At 42.4% G+C, this 21,852-nt stretch overlaps 1 protein-coding gene and 1 long non-coding RNA gene across 3 annotated transcripts; one reads left to right on the top strand and one right to left on the bottom strand.

The window, feature by feature from the left end:
• Positions 1–8,742: 8,742 nt before the first annotated feature.
• LOC123182106 (beta-galactosidase 7) lies at positions 8,743–16,562 on the top strand. The gene is made up of 19 exons (XM_044594571.1): positions 8,743–9,064; positions 11,849–11,944; positions 12,063–12,175; positions 12,616–12,682; positions 12,854–12,946; positions 13,019–13,162; positions 13,249–13,343; positions 13,433–13,541; positions 13,620–13,704; positions 13,788–13,906; positions 13,987–14,148; positions 14,254–14,438; positions 14,535–14,632; positions 14,813–14,925; positions 15,206–15,313; positions 15,403–15,510; positions 15,603–15,748; positions 15,858–16,167; positions 16,253–16,562. Exons 1-19 carry the CDS (start codon positions 8,864–8,866, stop codon positions 16,361–16,363), a joined length of 2,463 nt encoding a protein of 820 aa, XP_044450506.1. The 5' UTR covers positions 8,743–8,863; the 3' UTR covers positions 16,364–16,562.
• LOC123182107 (uncharacterized) lies at positions 9,703–16,924 on the bottom strand. 2 transcript variants are annotated; one of them, XR_006492020.1, is made up of 5 exons: positions 16,697–16,924; positions 13,304–13,388; positions 13,034–13,190; positions 12,582–12,675; positions 9,703–9,904 (listed from the first exon to the last, which is right to left on the bottom strand). It is a non-coding gene; the product is annotated as an uncharacterized lncRNA (long non-coding RNA). The 2 variants fall into 2 exon arrangements; XR_006492019.1 differs by lacking the exon at positions 9,703–9,904 and adding an exon at positions 11,457–11,983.
• Between the last annotated feature and the right edge of the window lie 4,928 nt (positions 16,925–21,852).

Here is a 21,852-nt window from a genome sequence, read left to right as displayed (position 1 = left end):
ACCTCTCCGTTTACACGGAGTGACAAATCCCAGTCTCGATTCGTGCCAACCCAACAGACACTTTCGGAGATACCTGTAGTGCACCTTTATAGCCACCCAGTTACGTTGTGACGTTTGGTACACCCAAAGCATTCCTACGGTATCCGGGAGTTGCACAATCTCATGGTCTAAGGAACTGATACTTGACATTAGAAAAGCTCTGAGCAAACGAACTACACGATCTTGTGCTAGGCTTAGGATTGGGTCTTGTCCATCACATCATTCTCCTAATGATGTGATCCCGTTATCAACGACATCCAATGTCCATGGTCAGGAAACCGTAACCATCTATTGATCAACGAGCTAGTCTCCTAGAGGCTTGCTAGGGACATGGTGTTGTCTATGTATCCACACATGCATCTGAGTTTCCTATCAATACAATCCTAGCATGGATAATAAACGATTATCATGAACAAGGAAATATAATAATAACCTATTTATTATTGCCTCTAGGGCATATTTCCAACAGTCTCCCACTTGCACTAGAGTCAATAATCTAGTTCACATCGCCATGTGATTAACACTCATAGGTCACATCACCATGTGACCAACATCCAAAGAGTTTACTAGAGTCAACAATCTAGTTCACATCTCTGTGATTAACACTCAATGAGTTCTGGTTTGATCATGTTATGCTTGTGAGAGAGGTTATTAGTCAACGGGTCTGAACCTTTCAGATCCGTGTGTGCTTTACGAATATCTATGTCATCTTGTGGATGCTACCACGCGCTATTTGGAGCCATTTCAAATAATTGCTCTACTATACGAATCCGGTTTACTACTCAAAGTCATCCGGATTAGTGTCAAAGTTCGCATCGACGTAACCCTTTACGACGAACTCCTTTTCACCTCCATAATCGAGAAAATTCCTTAGTCCACTAGATACTAAGGATAAGTTCGACCGCTGTCATGTGATCCATTCCCGGATCACTATTGTACCCCTTGACCAACCCATGGCAAGGCACACTCCATGTGCGGTACACAGCATAGCATATTGTAGAGCCTACGTCTAAAACATAGGGGACGACCTTCGTCCTTTCTCTCTCTTCTGCTGTGGTCAGGTCTTGAGTCTTACTCAATACTCACACCTTGTAACACAGCCAAGAACTCCTTCTTTGCTGATCTATTTTGAACTCTTTCAAAATCATGTCAAGGTGTGCGTTCTTTGAAAGTATTATCAGGCGTCTTGATCTATCTCTATAGATCTTGATGCCCAATATGTAAGCAGCTTTTATCCAGGTCTTCCTTTGAAAAACTCCTTTCAAACAACCCTTTATGCTTTTCAGAAATTTTACATCATTTCGGATCAACAATATGTCATTCACATATACTTATCAGAAATGTTGTAGCGCTCCCACTCACTTTATTGTAAATACAAGTTTCTAACAAACTTTGTATAAACCCAAAAACTTTGATCACTCCATCAAAGCGTATATTCTGACTCCGAGATGCTTGCTCTAGTCCATGGAAGGATCGCTAGAGCTAGCATACCTTTTAGCATCCTTAGGATCGACAAAACCTTTCTGATTGTATCACATACAACCTTTCCTTACGAAAACTGGTAAGGAAACTTGTTTTGACATCCATCTGCCAGATTTCATAAATGCAGCTAATGCTAACATGATTCCGACGGAATTAAGCATCGCTACGGATGGGAAAAATCTCATCGTAGTCAACTCCTTGAACTTGTGGAAATACTCTTTGCCACAAGTCGAGCTTCATAGACGGTAACATTACCGTCCACGTCCGTCTTCTTCTCAAAGTTCCATTTATCTCGGATTTCATGGCTTCTAACCATTTGTCGGAATATGGGCCCACCATCGCTTCTCCATAGCTCGTAGGTTCAGTATTGTCCAACAACATGATATCTCAGACAGGATCACGTACCACTCTGAAGTAGCACGCATCCTCGTCGTCCTACGAGGTTTGGTAGTGACTTGATCCGAAGTCTCATGATCACTATCATAAGCTTCCACTCCAATTGGTGTAGGTGCCACAGGAACAACTTCCTGTGCCCTGCTACACACTAGTTGAAGTGACGGTTTAATAACCCTATCAAGTCTCCACCATCCTCCCACTCAATTCTTTCGAGAGAAACTTTTCCTCGAGAAAGGACTCGTTTCTAGAAGCAATTACTTTTGCTTCCAGATCTGAAATAGGAGGTATGCCCAACTGTTTTGGGTATTCTATGAAGATGCATTTATCCGCTTTGGGTTCGAGCTTATCAGCCTGAAACTTTTTCACATAAGCATCGCAGCCCCAAACTTTTAAGAAACGACAGCTTAGGTTTCTCTAAACGGTGTCGTCTCAACGGAATTGCGTGGTGCCCCTTTAAAGTGAATGCGGTTGTCTCTAATGCCTAACCCATAAACGATAGTGGTAATTTGATAAGAGACATCATGGTATGCACCATATCCAATAGGGTGCAGCTATGATGTCCGGACACACCATCACACTATGGTGTTCCAGGCGGTATTAATTGTGAAACACTTTCCACAATGTCTTAATTGTGTGCCAAACTCGTAACTCAGATACTGATCTCTATGATCATATCACAGACATTTTATCCTCTTGTCACGACGATCTTCAACTTCACTCTGAAATTACTTGAACCTTTCAATAATTCAGACTTGTGTTTCATCAAGTAAATACACTCAGCATCTACTCAAATCATCTGTGAAGTAAGAACATAACGATATCCACTGCATGCCTCAGCACTCATTGGACTGCATACATCAAAATGTATTTCTTCCAATAAGTTGCTCTCTTGTTCCATCTTACTGAAAACGAGGACTTTCAGTCATCTTGCCCATGTGGTATGATTTGCATGTCTCAAGTGATTCAAATTCAAGTGAGTCCAAACGATCCATCTGCATGGAGTTTCTTCATGCATATATACCAATAGACATGGTTCGCATGTCTCAATCTTTTCAAAAACGAGTGAGTCCAAAGATCCATCTACATGGAGCTTCTTCATGCGTTCTATACCAATATGACTCAAATGGCAGTGCCACAAGTATGTGGAACTATCATTACTATTTTATATCTTTTGGCACGAACATGTGTATCACTACGACCGAGATTCATTTTAGGTGCAAGACCATTGAAGGTATTATTCAAATAAACAGAGTAACCATTATTGTCCTTAAATGAATAACCGTATTGCGAGAAACATAATCCAATCATGCTCAACGCAAACACCAAATCTCGATGGTAGAGGGAGCATGCGATGCTTGATCACATCAACCTTGGAAACACTTCCAACACATATCGTCATCTCACCTTTAGCTAGTCTCCGTTTATTCCGCAGCTTTTATTTCGAGTTACTAACACTTAGCAACCGAACTGGTATCTAATACCCTGGTGCTGCTAGGAGTACTAGTAAAGTACACATTCATATAATGTATATCCAATATACTTCTGTCGACCTTGCCTGCCTTCTCATCTACCAAGTATCTAGGGTAGTTCTGCTTCAGTGACCGTTCCCCTCATTACAGAAGCACTTAGTCTCGGGTTTGGGTTCGACCTTGGGTTTCTTCACTAGAGCAGCAAATGATTTGTTGTTTCATGAAGTATCCCTTTTGCCCTTGCCCTTCTAGAAGCTAGTGGTTTTACTAACCATCAACAATTGATGCTCCTTCTTGATTTCTACTTTCGCGGTGTCAAACATCGCGAGTTGCTCAAGGATCATCATGTCTATCCCTGATATGTTATAGTTCATCACGAAGCTCTAATAGCTTGGTGGCGGTGACTATGGAGAACCATCACTATCTCATCTGGAAGATTAACTCCCACTCGATTCAAGTGATTGTAGTACTCAGACAATCTGAGCACATGCTCAACGATTGAGTTTTTCTCCCTTAGTTTGCAGGCTTAAGAAATTTGTCAGAGGTCTCATACCTCTTGACGTGGGCACTAGTCTGAAATCTCAATTTCAGTCTTCGGAACATCTCATACGTTCTGCGACGTTTCAAAAACGTCTTTGGTGCCACAATTCTAAACCGTTAGCATTACGCACTAAACTATCACGTAGTCATCAAAACGTGTATGTCAGATGTTTCGCAACATCTACAGACGACGCTGAGGTTCAGCACACCGAGCGGTGCATTAAGGACATAAGCCTTCTGTGCAGCAATGAGGACACTCCTCAGTTTACGGACCCAGTCCGCATAATTGCTACTATTAACTTTCAACTAAATTTTCTCTAGGAACATATCTTAAACAGTAGAACTAAAGCACAAGCTATGACATAATTTGCAAAGACCTTTTGACTATGTTCATGATAATTAAGTTCATCTGATTAATGAACTCCCACTCAGATAGACATCCCTCTAGTCATCTAAGTGATACATGATCCGAGTCAAAGTAGGTCGTGTCCGATCATCACGTGAGACGGACTAGTCATCATCGGTGAACATCTCCATGTTGATCGTATCTACTATACGACTCATGTTCGACCTTTCGGTCTCTTGTGTTCCGAGGCCATGTCTGTACATGCTAGGCTCGTCAAGTCAACCTAAGTGTTTTGCATGTGTTCCGAGGCCATGTCTGTACATGTTAGGCTCGTCAACACCCGTTGTATTCGAACGTTAGAATCTATCACACCCGATCATCACGTGGTGCTTCGAAACAACGAACCTTCGCAACGGTGCACAGTTAGGGGGAACACGTCTCTTGAAATTTTAGTGAGGGGTCATCTTATTTATGCTACCGTCGTTCTAAGCAAATAAGGTGCATAACATGATAAACATCACATGCAATCAAATAGTGACATGATATGGCCAATATCATTTTGCTCCTTTGATCTCCATCTTCGGGGCACCATGATCATCTTTGTCACCGGCATGACACCATGATCTCCATCATCATGATCTCCATCATTGTGTCTTCATGAAGTTGTCACGCCAACGATTACTTCTACTTCTATGGCTAACGCGTTTAGCAATAAAGTAAAGTAATTTACATGGCGTTATTCAATGACACGCAGGTCATACAAAAATAAAGACAACTCCTATGGCTCCTGCCGGTTGTCATACTCATCGACATGCAAGTCGTGATTCCTATTACAAGAATATGATCAATCTCATACATCACATATATCATTCATCACATCTTCTGGCCATATCACATCACAAGGCACATGCTGCAAAAACAAGTTAGACGTCCTCTAATTGTTGTTGCAAGTTTTTACGTGGCTTGTATAGGTTTCTAGCAAGAACGTTTCTTACCTACGTAAGACCACAACGTGATATGCCAATTTCTATTTACCCTTCATAAGGACCCTTTTCATCGAATCCGTTCCGACTAAAGTGGGAGGGACAGACACCCGCTAGCCACCTTATGCATCTAGTGCATGTCAGTCGGTGGAACCTGTCTCACGTAAGCGTACGTGTAAGGTCGGTCCGGGCCGCTTCATCCCACAATGCCGCCGAAACAAGATAAGACTAGTAGCGGCAAGAAGAATTGACAACATCGACGCCCACAACTACTTTGTGTTCTACTCGTGCATAGAAACTACGCATAGACCTAGCTCATGATGCCACTGTTGGTGAACGTAGCAGAAATTCAAAATTTTCTACGCATCACCAAGATCAATCTATGGAGTAATCTAGCAACGAGGGGAAGGGGGGTGCATCTACATACCCTTGTAGATCGCGAGCGGAAGCGTTCAAGAGAACGGGGTTGATGGAGTCGTACTCGTCGTGATCCAAATCACCGATGATCCTAGCGCCGAACGGACGGCGCCTCCGCGTTCAACACACGTACGGAGCAGCGACGTCTCCTCCTTCTTGATCTAGCAAGGGGGGAGGAGAGGTTGATGGAGATGCAGTAGCACGACAGCGTGGTGGTGGAAGTAGCGGGATCCCGGCAGGGCTTCGCCAAGCGCAAGCGGGGAGGAAGAGGTGTCACGGGAGGAAGAGGGAGGCGCCAGGGGCTAGGATATTGCTGCCCTCCCTTCCCCCCACTATATATAGGGCCAAGGGAGAGGGGGGGCGCAGCCTTGGCCCTTCCTCCAAGGAAGGGTGCGGCCAGGGAGGAGTCCTTCCCCCCCAAGGCACCTCGGAGGTGCCTTCCCCCTTTAGGACTCTCCGTTTATCTTATCTGTTGGCGCATGGGCCTCTTGGGGCTGGTTCCCTTGGCCCATATAGGCCAAGGCGCACCCCCCACAGCCCATGTGGCCCCCCCGGGGCTGGTGGACCCCCGGACCCCTTTCGGCACTCCCGGTACAATACCGATAAAGTGCGAAACTTTTCCGGCGACCAAAATAAGACTTCCCATATATAAATCTTTACCTCCGGACCATTCCGGAACTCCTCGTGACGTCCGGGATCTCATCCGGGACTCCGAACAACTTTCGGGTTACCGCATACTAATATCTCTATAACCCTAGCGTCACCGAACCTTAAGTGTGTAGACCCTACGGGTTCGGGAGACACGCAGACATGACCGAGACGGCTCTCCGGTCAATAACCAACAGCGGGATCTGGATACCCATGTTGGCTCCCACATGCTCCTCGATGATCTCATCGGATGAACCACGATGTCGAGGATTCAATCAATCCCGTATACAATTCCCTTTGTCAATCGATATGTTACTTGCCCGAGATTCGATCGTCGGTATCCCTATACCTTGTTCAATCTCGTTACCGGCAAGTCTCTTTACTCGTTCCGTAACTCACATCATCCCGTGATCAACTCCTTGGTCACACCGTGCACATTATGATGATGTCCTACCGAGTGGGCCCAGAGATACCTCTCCGTTTACACGGAGTGACAAATCCCAGTCTCGATTCGTGCCAACCCAACAGACACTTTCGGAGATACCTGTAGTGCACCTTTATAGCCACCCAGTTACGTTGTGACGTTTGGTACACCCAAAGCATTCCTACGGTATCCGGGAGTTGCACAATCTCATGGTCTAAGGAACTGATACTTGACATTAGAAAAGCTCTGAGCAAACGAACTACACGATCTTGTGCTAGGCTTAGGATTGGGTCTTGTCCATCACATCATTCTCCTAATGATGTGATCCCGTTATCAACGACATCCAATGTCCATGGTCAGGAAACCGTAACCATCTATTGATCAACGAGCTAGTCTCCTAGAGGCTTGCTAGGGACATGGTGTTGTCTATGTATCCACACATGCATCTGAGTTTCCTATCAATACAATCCTAGCATGGATAATAAACGATTATCATGAACAAGGAAATATAATAATAACCTATTTATTATTGCCTCTAGGGCATATTTCCAACAATTACACCACAACGGTGGCCCGAACCAGTATAAATCTTGTGTCCCTTGTGTTGTGAGTTCGTCGAGCTAGCCCAGAGATCGCGAAGCGTGAGAGGGCGTGATCTGCGAGGGGGAGATCTTCGCGCGCACCCCAGAGTTCGAACCTTAAGGGTTTTGCCGGAACCCGAGATCCGACAAGCTCCCATTCCTGCGGTGATGGTTCTGGCCTGCAACCTACCTTCCTCATCTCCAACTCTGGCTCCGGCAGCTTGGGATTGCTCAAAACTTTGGCCAAGGCGAAATCCTTGCTCGACCAGCGTAGACACCCGCGGGTTCCGTCCCCTTCTTGGAGGCGCTACCATGGCCGTTAACTGTGTCCCTTTTCGAGCATCAGGGAAAACATCAGGTCCGGTTTTTTTTCGGATCAGGCGGTGACGGCGTCTCGGCGTCGTTCTCCTTCGTGAAGGTGCTGTCTTGTTTGCTCGCGGCATTCTCGGCGGTGGATCTGGAGAAGTTGGTCGTCATGGTTTCTTTTGGTTCGGGCTGCTTCCCTAGGAGGTGAGCTTTGTCGTGTTGTTTTCTCTATTTTGAGCCGAGCATCCCTTGTTTCTCCGCTCCTGTCACCATGTTCACGCCTTCTGCATTCATGACATGTGTTTTGTAGCACCTCTTGTGCTCACTCTTAACTTCTTCTATAATGGAATGATACGCAAAGCTTTACATATTCGTGAAAAAAGAAGATATTCCGGCTAAATTGTGCGGCCCACCGAATGGCTTGCGAACTTGCGGTTCCACACCGATCACACAAAAGCAAGATAAACATGACAAACATGAGCACCTTGCGTGCACATTTGGAGCTACATTACGCAGCTTGTCACGTACCGTTCTCTGCTCTGCGCTGCCGCTGCCTCGTTGTCGTTGGAGGACCCCCCCACCCCCAAGTCTTGCTTGAACGGAAAGGGCATGACACGGCACAACTCTCATCTCCACCATCATTGATCAATGATGGTCACTGGAAAAAGGTTTTCCTTTTATTGTGGCAAGGCGGACACATGTCCGAACTGAAAGTTGGATTAATGTGCGTGGCGACCTACTGTCCTGGTAAGCCAGTAGTTCATTTGCTGGCAAAAACTTGCATGGTAATTAAACTTTGATCTATCTATGCACTAGTCGATGCGTGCTATGCACGCTGTACTACTGGATGCAAGTCGGAAATAATGGGACTGTGAACTGTAACATACGGCATCGGTTTTTCTGGAAAGCACTGATCAATGGGGTGAAGGTCGGTACCTGCAGGGATCCTGGACCATGTGAAACGCTAAAACCATGGAAAGTGATCACACCTTTTCAGTTCACCAAACCCTTCCGCATGCGTCTAGTGCCCTACTACCACTGCTCCTCATCAAAATGTGGCAAGCAACCCATGAATCCATGACGTTTTGCCCCAAGAAACAAGCAAAGAGAGGCCAAGCAAGGCAACAGCAGGAGATAGCTTGTCTTCCTTGCCATCCCATGCACTATATACACTCTCTCGGGTCCTGAGCGTTTTGCCTGGCTAAGAGAGCTGATACTGCAAGGGCAGAGATATGTACAGGGTCGATGCGGCGGTCGCCGTGGCGCTCATCGTGCTGACAGCGTGCGCGTCGTCGGCGGCGGCAGGAGACGGGCGGCGGGTGGAGGAGGGAGGAGGAGGAGAGGTCACCAACGACGGCAGGGCTCTGGTCGTGAACGGCACGAGGAGGATGCTCTTCTCCGGGGAGATGCACTACACCAGAAGCACGCCCGAGGTAACCACTTCCTTCTGCATTCTGATGCCGTTTCTGCTCTGCGTTTTTGTTTACCTTCTTGACTGAGTTTTAGCAATCAATTTAGCATAGGATCGCCTACCTGGTTCTGGTTGCCAATCAATCCACGCCACCTTGTGCTAATGCGACGCCTAGCTGGTAATGCCATGCTCGGGCATGGTGGCCTATGGCTATGGGGCGGTGTAACCAGTGAAAACACTTGTCCAAACGACGGTGTATGCTCCGTTGCGTCTTCCGGCAACTGCCAAGGAAGAGCGGCTACAGGCGGCTGACATTGATTGGTGATCACCGCAAAGTGGGAAACTGATGAACATTCCTTGGTCGTAAATTCGTGCAGCGGTGACCTGCTCCCTCCTTGGTCACCGCCTTATTCATTTCCAACACGAATGGCTTGCCAGTACTATTTTGGTCCGGTACTGATAACAAACAATGCTCATCGTTTGCGGAGTTTTGATTGGTGCGTGCACCGTTAATATACTGGTGCATGCATCCAGTAGTTGCGTCGCCGTCGTGTACGTAACTGATGACGCATGCGGTTTCCGTAATTCCATGGACGAATTAACTGAACGCCTCATACGAATACACGCTGATGCGCGGCATGCACAGCCAGCCAGCCATGGAGTAGATCATTTTTTTTAGGGACTGTTAGATCATTTTTATGCGTATAGGAGCATGTCGGCCATCAACCTGACAACCTCTCTGCTCAAAAGCTTTACTACGAACGCATCAACCTCTCTACAAGTAATTCTACACCACTTGGTTTCTTCCTCTCCAATCTTGTAGAAGCTGTCGTTCAACAATAATCTTGTAGAATCTGTCCTTCTGAAACAATGACCATTAATGTCTTTAACAAAAAAAAACTTAGATTGGATTCTTGAAAATCATGCAAGATTTTTTTCTTGAATAGTATTTTCCTAGTACACGATTCTATTTCATTTAATAAATATAATGTGACAGGAATTAATTGTCAAAATCACGTTTCCAAGATCATTCTGATGCCCAAAACAACAAATTCGAGAGGACCGAATAAAGCAATTTATGTCTCACCTCAATTAATCCTGATCGTGTGGGATTTTCGCAGAAACTATACAGACCATGCATCCATTTCTTTGGAGTAGAATTATGAGCATGCATTAACTCAGTACGAGAGAAATCTATTGAAGAGATTTTACTCGTGCATGGGTATTTCTAAAAGCAATTAAGCCTTCATTACCGATTTACTATACTCCAAAGAGACCAGCAAAAAGACAAGCCAAACTTTACTACCGGGCGTGCATAGCAGCCCATGGCCAGCACACGTTTCCTTTTTCAACTACCTGCGCAAATACTTGCCAAGCATGCACATGTCGCCTCCATAAATATATATCGTAACTAAGTTGAGGAGAACCCTCAAGGAAAATTAGCCAACTATCAGCCAGCGGTCGACGACGTCGTGAGTCATGACCATCGCGATGGTGGTCGCCATGCTGATGGCGTGCGTGGGTACTGCAGCGGTGGCGGGAGGCCGGCGGGGAGGGGAGGGAGGAGGCGGGGCGGGAAAGGAGGTGAGGTATGATGGCAGGGCTTTGGTGCTGAATGGCACAAGGAGGGTTCTGTTCTCCGGTGAGATGCACTACACTAGAAGCACCCCTGAGGTAACTGTCCAGCAGGGCTTTGGGTACATTTAGCAAAGCTTCCACCCTCCTGATTTGGTCATGGTGTAGTTATTCAATGGTAACGGAAGTCCAATTGTCTAGCGTGTGTTTTTTACGGTACTCCTGACATAAAGAAATATAAGAGCGTTTAGATCACTAGGAGTACTTCGGTTGTCTAGTTTTTGTTTGACCGATATGGAGGCCATGAGGGAATTGCATCTCTTTTCAGTTTTTTAAGGGAAATTTTCTTTTTTGTTTTGTTCAGAGAGGATCAGCTCTCGTTTGTGATCTGTCTCCTATAGAATTTGAACCCCTGGTTTTTTGTTTTTTGAGCAAAGAATTTGAACCCCTGGTTTTTTGTTTTTTGAGCAAAGAATTTGAACCCCTGGTTTTTTTAGCATCTTTTGAACCCCTGGTGCACGCTGCACGCAGGTCAGTAGCCTAAGTACGATGGGCCTAAAGCCCATCTCGGTTCAGAGTTAGGATTTCTTCTCATCGGCTTGCCTTTCTTGGGCACATACGGCTTACATGGCCCAGCATAAACACCACGAGGACCTTCTCCCACTGTCCTGCCCCGCGCACGTCATCAGGAGTTTCAGGATCATGACACTTTTCTGAAAGAAGCTACTCCCGGTTGAAAATGGACCAATATTTTGGCAGCTAGAGAATTAAGATGCCCACAATTACCAAGTACTTCCATCCAACTATGACATACTGCAATATTTGTTTTACCTGTGTGATTAGTAATACCTCCGGCTGTCATTTCATCTATCTCTGACATCCTCAGCAAAACATTACTCGCTTTACATGTAATAATTCCCCTTGGTAAACCAATATCAAACTTGCACGGCTAAAAAGTCACTGGTAAAATTTTGAGGCATACCTCATAGTTCAGGGGTGCTAGGCAATAAATGGACCGCAGAATTGCACAAGTAGAGGGAGGGAGACAACTCTTCAAAGTATCTATCGAGTAGAAAAAATGTGGATCCTCTTCCGGAGATGAGACAAAGGTCAAATATTAGGCAACGTTTGAACTGAACTTCCATACTGCTTCCTAGCTTGTTGGCATTCTCTAATGAGCTACTTCTTCTGATTCATCACCAAATCAGTTTTTGCGTATTTCAATTGACAGATGTGGCCAAAACTCATAGCGAACGCCAGGAAGGGTGGCCTCGATGTCATACAAACATACGTCTTTTGGAATGTTCACGAGCCTGTCCAGGGCCAGGTAGGTGTCTTTTTCAATTCAAAACATGCATAAATATGTCTGTCAAAGGGAAACATATTTAGTAAATGAGTTGTTCATTACTGATATACTGTATGTTTCAATTGTATCATCGCATCAGTATAACTTTGAGGGAAGATACGATCTCGTGAAGTTCATCAGAGAAATTCAGGCTCAAGGGCTCTATGTAAGCCTCAGGATTGGACCCTTTATAGAGGCAGAATGGAAATACGGGTATGGATACATATTTTATATCTATATCTATACTACTTATAGAGATACGGGTTAAGCTGGGATACCTTCATCTGACTGTCCATAGATGTTTATTCAATTTTATAAACCTGAATCCAATGGCTGTTTGCAGAAGTGACTCTCACTCCTAATCACTTCTATGTTAACTTCCCCTTGATTACTCCCCAATTTTCAATATCGTTACCTCCTAGTTGCAAATTTATGGATCACAATTTAGCGCATGCTTAATACTAGTACCTTTTTCTGTCAAGAGATAAATGTGCATTCCACGCGTGCAGTAGTTACCATAGATAAGCATCTTCCTATTTGAAATGTTCCAAGGAATACAACTCTCTACACAGAACTGTTTCATACGAGTGCACATACCTAATTGGATAAAAAGTAGTACCTGAACAAATGCTGGGTATCTTGTGTTCATGCAGAGGGTTTCCATTTTGGCTACATGATGTTCCAAACATCACCTTCCGAACAGACAATGAACCCTTCAAGGTAAATAATCTTTGAGATGGCATTCTAAGAGTCTGTAAAACATGAAAAACTCTGAACTGTGACTGGTGATTTCAGAGTTTTCGTTTTGCAGAATCCTACAGAAACACTACTAACATGATTTCAGGCTGGTTATCTTTAACATGGTAAAATTATATGTTTTTGTCCGCGCAGCAACATATGCAACGATTTGTCACACAGATAGTAAGCATGATGAAACAGGAAGGGCTGTATTACCCACAAGGAGGCCCAATAATTATTTCTCAGGTTAGGAAAATTAACTTGAAGTAGTGGTTGTGTTAAGTTCTTCATTATGTAACTAAATAAGTTGAAGCACAGATTGAGAATGAGTACCAGATGGTTGAGCCTGCATTTGGCTCAGGTGGCCCGCGTTATGTCCGTTGGGCAGCTGAAATGGCTGTAGGTCTCCAGACAGGTGTTCCATGGATGATGTGCAAGCAAAACGATGCCCCAGACCCAATTGTTAGTGTTCATTATTACATTGTTTCACCTGATTGCACCTCATTAGCCAATAATTCATATCAGTTTGACAGTAAGTTCATGACTAGATTAATACCTGCAACGGGCTCATCTGTGGAGAAACATTTGTAGGACCAAACTCACCTAGCAAGCCTGCATTGTGGACAGAAAATTGGACAACTCGGTATGTTGCAATCTCACAGCTCACTTGGTTTTGGATCTTCTCATCCTGATGGAAAGAAAAGTCTGATGGTCAATTCTTAATGTATTCAGCTACCCTATATATGGTAATGATACAAAGTTGAGATCTACAGAAGATATTGCCTTTGCAGTTGCACTTTTCATAGCAAGAAAGAAAGGAAGCTTTGTGAGCTACTACATGGTACGAACTTCATAAAAACACTTCAAAAGTTTCCCAGCATAATCACTTCTAAATTCTCTCTTGTTGGTTATGACACAGTACCATGGAGGAACAAACTTTGGTAGGTTTGCCTCTTCATATGTAACAACAAGTTACTATGATGGAGCTCCTCTAGATGAATACGGTAAATATTTCAAAGAGAGTCAAGGTATGCTAGAAGGATTTACATATAACAGCAACTAACAAACTTAGTTTTACTGTATCCAGGTCTAATATGGCGACCTACATGGGGCCATCTCAGGGAACTGCATGCTGCAGTAAATCTATCTTCAGAACCATTACTGTTCGGAACATACTCCAATTTTTCATTAGGTCAAGAACAAGAGGTAAAATAACACAGCGCAAAACAATATCAGTTTATTCAATATATTCTAGCAACATAAGCATGATTTATGACGTACTCCAGGCACATATATTCGAAACAGAATTGAAGTGTGTGGCTTTCTTGGTCAACTTTGATAAGCATCAGTCACCAACAGTAGTATTCCGTAATATACCTTTCCAACTGGCACCCAAATCCATCAGTATTCTATCAGAGTGCAGGACAGTGGTATTTGAAACAGCCAAGGTATGTGACCTATTGGCATATATTCCTTCAGGACCCAGCCGTTTTCATCAAAGGCAAATGGCATAACCTCTTGTTATGATATTTCACTATTAATTTCTATCACAGGTAAATGCTCAGTATGGGTCAAGAACAGCCAAAGTAGTAGAGTCTCTTAACGATATTCATACATGGAAGGCATTTAAAGAACCAATTCCTGAAGATATAAGCAAGGCTGTGTACACTGGAAACCAACTCTTTGAACATCTCTCAATGACTAAAGATGAGACAGATTATCTCTGGTACATTGTCAGGTAAGAAAATTTCCTCAAAGGTGTTTTTGTTCATCATTCGTGTTTACTTATTTAATTATTTCGATTCACTATGCTAACTGTATTGCTTAAATGCAGCTATGAATATAGACCAAGCGATGATGGCCAGCTTGTGCTTCTTAATGCTGAGTCACGAGCACATGTATTGCATGCTTTTGTCAACACTGAATACGTAGGTCAGTATCCTATTAGATAAATTATGATTTTATCAAGCTTCTTCATATATAATTTTGAAGAAAGCAACAACAAATGCACAATATCCATGATATACACTATTCAGATTATGCTATCTTATAAATCAATCTACAACTGATGAGTTATGTTATTGCTAATCGCACTTCACTCATGTCTATCAGGGTGTGTGCATGGGAGTCATGATGGACCTGGCAACATAATTCTCAACACGAATATTTCTCTAAAGGAGGGGCAGAACACCATATCATTGCTAAGTGTAATGGTTGGATCACCGGTATAGTTCCTATGAGCTGCCCCGGTAATATTTTTTTTTATAAAAGAAATTAATAGAGGGGAACCAAGATTTCCTAAAAATGGGTCCTTTTATCACAATATGGTCCCGAACTGCCAATGTACCAGGAATATGCTTATTCTTTTGGTTGCAACAACGTAAAGGAGCAAATGTGTTAAGCGTAGTTATACTGGAGCTTGAGTACAACAAATTTCAAGCAGACATAGTTCTAGAAGTGTATAAACTAGCCATTTTATCATAATTGCACGCTTTTAATTGGAAGGACTCCGGCGCTCACATGGAAAGAAGAAGCTTTGGAATTCGTAAAGTGAGCATACAGCAAGGACAACAACCACTACATCTCCTCAACAACGAACTATGGGGGTACCAGGTAAATCCAAGTCAACTAATTTCTAATTTGGAATGTGAGATAGAGATGAATATAAAGCTCTTTAATCTGATCTGACAGAATAATCGCAGGTTGGTTTATATGGAGAAGGGAAACGAATCTACACACAAGAAGAATCAAGCAGTGTTGAATGGACAGAGATAAACAGTTTGACATATCATCCACTTACTTGGTACAAGGTACATAAAACCAGCTAGTTCATTATCTTGTGCCAAATGTCCACACTTTACAACAGTATACTATACATTGCACCATTTGTTGTGTGACCCAGACAACATTCGCCGCACCAGTGGGCAACGATGCGGTGGCACTGAACCTCACTAGTATGGGCAAGGGAGAAGTATGGGTCAACGGGGAGAGCATTGGACGGTACTGGGTCTCCTTTAAGGCCCCAAGTGGACAGCCCTCTCAATCCCTGTAAGCCCAGCTAGCTCCAACTCTCAGCCTCTTTTCTCAAACTCTCATCTCCCCTGTGACCAACCGTACAAGCAATATCTCACTGGCATTGCATTTCTGAACCATGAAGGTATCACATTCCACAGCACTTCCTGAAACCTACAGACAACCTCCTTGTTCTTGTTGAGGAAATCGGAGGCAATCCGCTGGAGATAACGGTGAACACAGTGTCCATCACAACAGTGTGTGGCAGCGTGAATGAGCTCTCGTCGCCGGCTCTCCATACGCAAGGGAAGGATCCAGAAGTACGTCTACGGTGCCAAAGGGGCAAACACATCTCGGCAATTGAGTTCGCGAGTTATGGGAATCCTGCAGGCGACTGCACAACATTTTCAACTGGAAGTTGCCATGCCGCGCTGTCGGAATCTGTTGTAAAACAGGTAATATCTATAACCAATATGATGAACTAATGTTACAATCTGCTCCCTTATTAACAACATCCAACTATTTATTCTGTTCTTTCAGGCTTGCATAGGTAAAAGGGGTTGCTCTATTCCGGTATCTCCTGCCAGGTTTGGTGGTGATCCGTGCCCTGGGATCCAAAAATCCCTTCTAGTTGTTGCGAATTGCAGATGATACCATACATACACACATTAAAGGAAGTAAGGTTAATGGCCGCTAAATCAGCAGAAAGCAAGAATTGGACAGATTGAGGTTAGGTTATACAGATCCGTTGCTTTTAATCCAAAAAATCCGATAGATGTATATGTAATTCACTCCAAACCAACAGATACATCATTCTTCTGTGAATGGAAAATATACAGGATCCCTTGCATTTCGAGCGTATCTCATGTTCGCTTTTGTACCGTCCCATCGCTACGACAATGTGGGTGAAACGATGATTGGAACAGAATGCAGAAACATAGACTGGTGCTAGGGCGTTGTACTACGGAGAGGGTTTGAACTTACAGAAATCGTTCGGAAATGTGCCCGGATTCGCGATGTAGCCTGTTGCCCCGACCACCTGCCACGATGGCCGCGGCGGGTCGAAGATGGCCGCCGCAATCTTCGCCGCAGCCTCATCCTCCGCTGACGACCCTCCCTTCAGAGATCTCCGAACTCCCAACCCTAAAGCAAACTCCAGCGAGTTCTCCGGTGAGGCCTCCTGTCCCATAAGGCCATAACGAAACAGAGGAAAGAGAGAATGCAACTTCCGGTCATGGGCTTGGGCTTAACCGCTTAAGCATGGGCAAGCGAGCTGTTAGAAGCAGTCAAAAACCTAGCCCGCGATTGGCCGGAATGGTCCGGCGTGGGCTATACGGCCAGGCACGGCACGGCCCACTCAGCCACGCCAAACTACATGGTTGGTCTGTAGGCAGATCCTACAAAATCACTATTTTTTTTGCGAACATCGCAACTCACTAATTAAGAAGTACTTCTCTCAAAGATTACTCTCATCTTATTAGATTGTGAAAAGTGACGCGCTGCATGTGCATCACTTGTCCCTATCTGGAAGTTTCTCTTTTTTCGCATATTCGTTTATTTAAAATATTTTATCTCTTAAACCGTTCGTCCAAATCTCAAACCGTTTTCATCGTTGGATTCATGTCAAGATCTTAAAAACTAGATACCATGTTGATAGGTTTCAATGGAATTTTTTTTCATGGAAAAAACGAACCGGGAGCCTGTTTTTTCCCTTTTCAAAGAGGCACACGTTTTTCCTTTTCCGAGAGGCACGACCGTGCCTTTCGTATGAGCAAATCTGTGCATCCACGAGAAGTAAACCTTTGTCTCTCACAAAAGAAAAAGAACGTTTTTCCCTTTCCGAGAGGCATGACCGTGCCTCTCGCAGAAGCAAATTCGTACCTTCATGAGAAGTAAATCTGTGGCTCTCGCATAAGAAAAAAAGAAAGAAACATATTTTCCCCTTTTCGAGAGGCACGACTGTGCCTCTCATGGAAACACATCCGTGCCTCCATGAAAAGTATTCGTCTCTCGCGGAAGAAAAAAAAACATGCTTTTCCCCTTTTCGATAGGCACGATCGTGCCTCTCGCGGAAGTAAATCCGTGCCTCAACGAGAAGTAAATCTTTGCCCCTCACGGAAGGAAAAAAATGTTTTCCCCCTTTTCGAGAGGAACGACCGTGCCTCTCACGAAAGTAAATCCATGCCTCCACAAGAAGTAAAAATGTGCCTCTCGCGGAAGGGAAAAATGAAAATGCATTTTTCTCTTTTCGAGAGACACGACCGTGCCTCTCGTAGAAGCAAATCCATGCCTTCATAAGAAGTAAATATGTGCCTCTCACGAAAAAACGTGTTGTTGCGCGCAAAATATTTAAAAAAATCCAAAACCTAAGAAAAACCGCGGGAAAACTGAAAAGTCGAAAAAAAACCAAAATAAATAATCTAAAATCTGAAAATGCGTACAGAAAAATAAAAAAATACAGAGGAAGCTTTCAGAGCGCGACACGTGAAGGCGGTTGAGAAAGCGCCAAGTGGCGCGCCCCCAGCCCACCCCAAGTGACCCTTGTGGGGGCTCCAGAAGGAATACTCATCAATTAGTTGCTCTCCGGATCCTATTTGGCGTGCCAGTCGCTGCCTAGTGACCGCGCGCACCCCCATAGTCGACGCTGCCTAGGTTTGGGCTGGCCAAGCCGGTTATTTCTTTTTTTTTCTCCTTTTCTTTTTCCTTTTTTCATATCCCTTTTAATTTTCATTTTTTCTTTATTTTTAATTTCCCTTTTACTTTATTTTTTTGTGTTTTCTTTCCAAATTCACAAACATTTTCTGCAATCTGGAACATTTTTTCATTAAATCAGTGAATTTTTTTATAAATTAAAACTTTTTGTCATCTAGGTGAATATTTTTAAAATACAAATTTTTCATCAAAATAATTTTTTTCTCATTAAATTCAAAAAATATTCATGATTTTAACAAAAAATTTATCATATTAAAAAATGTTCATTGTATTCAGAAAATGTTCTCGAATTCAAAATTTGCTCATAGTTTTTTCAAAAATGTGTTCATTGAATTTAAAATTTGTTCATGAATTTCAAATAGTTGTTCACTGAATTTCAAATTTGTTCATCAAATATAAAAAAGTCATCTAAATTAAAAAAATTCCTTCAAAATTCATATTTTGTACATCAAATACTAACAAAATGTTCATCCAAAATTCAAATTGTGTTCATCCAAATACAAAAAGTGTCCATCAAAATTCAAACATTATTCATTTTTCAGAAATTGTGAACTTTTTCTGAATTCGTAAACATTGCCTTGCATTGTTGAACTTTTTAAAATTCTAAATTCTTTTCCAATCTGAACTTTCTTAAAGAAGAAAAAAAAAGGAACCGAATGGGGTGCACGCTGCCTTCTTTCCCAGTGCGCAGGTCGTTGTATAGGAGCTCCCTGGTCTGTGCCTGGCTGGGTACCGCAAGCATTGAGCGTTTTTCCCTTTGTTTTTTTCTTTCTCTTTTTTGCTTTATGGTTTTAGTTTTTCTTATATTTTGAAATATTCAAAATCTATTTAGTATAAAAATCATATTGCATACAGAATTGAGGAAATACTAATCGCGCATTTGAAAAATGTTAAACATGTATGGAATTTTTTTTCTAATGTATAAAAAAAATGTAGAATGTGTATGGAAAAGTAGACATAAAAACTGTGAAAAAATGTTAATAATGTATGTAAAAAATGTTAAAGGTGGATAAAAACTATTCTTGATCTATACAAAAAATGTGCGATGTGTATGCAAAAGAGTACACATCAAAACATATATATGAAAAGAAAATTTAATCATGTATTAAAAATGTTAAAATGTACTTAAAATGTTTAAAATGCATATGAAAAATGTTGATAGCGTACAACAAATATTTGTGAGATTTTAAAGATGTTCACACATTTAAAAAAAATGTTTGTGATATTACAAAAATGGGAAATCATGTATCTGGAAAATGCTAACCATATATCAAATAAGTGATTCAGATGTGTATAAAAAATCTATACATCAAAGATATATTTGAAAGAAATGTTAATCATTGTATTTAAAAATACTAATAATGTATTAGCGATTGTGAAACTTGTCTATAAATGTTCTTGACGCATATGAAAAATGTAGACATAAGATACATTTATTTTAAAAAATAATTGTATATTTAAAGAATGTTAACATGTACGACCTCCGTTCCAGATTAAAAGTCCAGCGAGCCTGTACACCAGGACCAAGGCTTGCACGCGCTTTGGCAGAAATTAACCGCATGCACTAGTTTCGGCACAAAAAAAAAGTAGTTTCGGCGCAATTAACTGCAATTGTTTAAGTGACTGCATGTTGTAACTGGCTGCATGCACTATGGACTAGCAATTGTAGTACTCCCTCCGTTTTTATTTACTTTGCATATTAGATTTGACTGAAGTCAAATTTCATAAAATTTGATCAAATTTATAAAAAATAATATAAAAGTTTACCATAACAAATCTATATATATGAACGTACAATCAATAATGAATCTAATGATATTAATTTGTTATTCTATATGCTAATATTTTGTCTATAAACTTTGTCAAAGTTTATAAAGCTGGACTTTAACCAAATCTAATACGCAGAGTAAATAAAAACAGAGGGAGTATATGGATGCATGCACTCAACGACAATTAAAGCAGCGCACTGCAGGGGAATCGAGGGAACAAACTTATCGATTTAACTGCCACGGCCTTGTAAATCTGTATAGCATACAATGGCTCGCCGGACCTCTAATCCCGGATGAAGGTAGTATAAAATTAAATGTTTCACATGTACATGAGAAATGTACGTAGAGAACTGAGGAAAGATTATACAACAACACATAGAGAAAAGTCAATCTAAAAGGTTCTAAAACCGATGAAAACCATAAAGAAAAACACATAAGAAAGAAAGAAAGAACCCAATGAAAACTACATAAAACCAGTGAAAGATAAAGATAAATAAACAAAACTGAAGAAAATAAATGAAAAACGAAGAAACAAGGAAAGAATAAGAAAGAAAAAAAGAAAGAACAGAAAAAACCAATGAAAAGGAAGGAAAAAAACAAACAAAACAACATACGTTACACGAAGAAAATAGGAAAACTAAACCAAACCGAAAAAACAAAGAAAAGATTAAAAGAAAATGAAAAAAAAGGAGAAAACCAAGGCATAGCAAACGTAGAACGAGCGAATCACGGTGAGTGAATCCCTACGCTATTGGGTCAGCCTGCTAGCGATGCGCTGAAAGCGAGAGCTCCTTCCATCTCACTATAAGCGAGATATAGTTTTCGCATGGCCCAAGCACGACCCTCATATTACACAGGCCAGCACGGAGGCACGTTAGGCACCTCGACACACTTTGCTCGCGTGGCCCACCGAGGCATGTTTCATCCAAATACCTCCAAAAGATGTTATTTGAAAGAAAAAATCGGAATTTTTGTTGAAATTTGAGAAAAATACAAAAAATGAAAAACAAGGTAAAGTGTCATCATGTGAGATAAATATTGACTTTATTAGTGGTTGCCTCATTAAAACCTTCCATTTGTGGGAAGTAAAAGCGTACAAAGTCACGTTCCAGATTACAAAAGAAAAAATAGAAAAAGGAAAAGGAAAAAAAAATGAAGACTACAACTACACGGCCTGTTTCCCCACGGAGTCCTCGTCCTTCTTGACGTGTGGCAATTTGTGCCTACTTAGGTGGTCGGTTCCTTCGTGCCCTCCCGTGTGGAATACAAGTTCCTGCATCTTTTGCATCTAGCTTTAAGCACGTTGACACCACCCTAGCTCTAAGCAGGAGTTTTGCATCGAACACGTCCATTGAGTTGGAATTGGTTTGGGATCATCCATGTTTGAGTGTGGGAAATGAGAGGGGGTTTGAGTGTGAGAAATGAGAGGGCTGGGCAGCCCTTTTACTAACAACACACGTTGTGCTAACATGGAAAGCACCAAATATGTAACATTGTGGTCATGCCACCACTGCAGTGAGTCGAAGTCATCCTCATCATCTTCATTGAAGCTGGCTTAATCATTGTTGAGGTACTTCGCTAACTCGTCGCCACCTAAAAGTACATTCGTTGTTACTGCCTTGGAAGAGCTTGGGGCAGAGGATGAAGAACCAAATAATT

The sequence above is a fragment of the Triticum aestivum genome, chromosome 1D, assembly GCF_018294505.1.
Source record: "Triticum aestivum cultivar Chinese Spring chromosome 1D, IWGSC CS RefSeq v2.1, whole genome shotgun sequence".
NCBI classification, from domain to species: Eukaryota; Viridiplantae; Streptophyta; class Magnoliopsida; order Poales; family Poaceae; genus Triticum; species Triticum aestivum.
This window is presented reverse-complemented; position numbering and strand designations above follow the sequence as displayed.

Excerpts from the sequence above, each read along its gene's own strand:
- LOC123182106 (XM_044594571.1), top strand. The coding sequence starts at position 8,864 with ATGTACAGGGTCGATGCGGCGGTCGCCGTGGCGCTCATCGTGCTGACA. Across the intron at positions 11,945-12,062 it reads ACGAGCCTGTCCAGGGCCAG|TATAACTTTGAGGGAAGATA; the intron begins GTAGGTGTCTTT and ends TCATCGCATCAG. Across the intron at positions 12,683-12,853 it reads CAGACAATGAACCCTTCAAG|CAACATATGCAACGATTTGT; the intron begins GTAAATAATCTT and ends TTGTCCGCGCAG.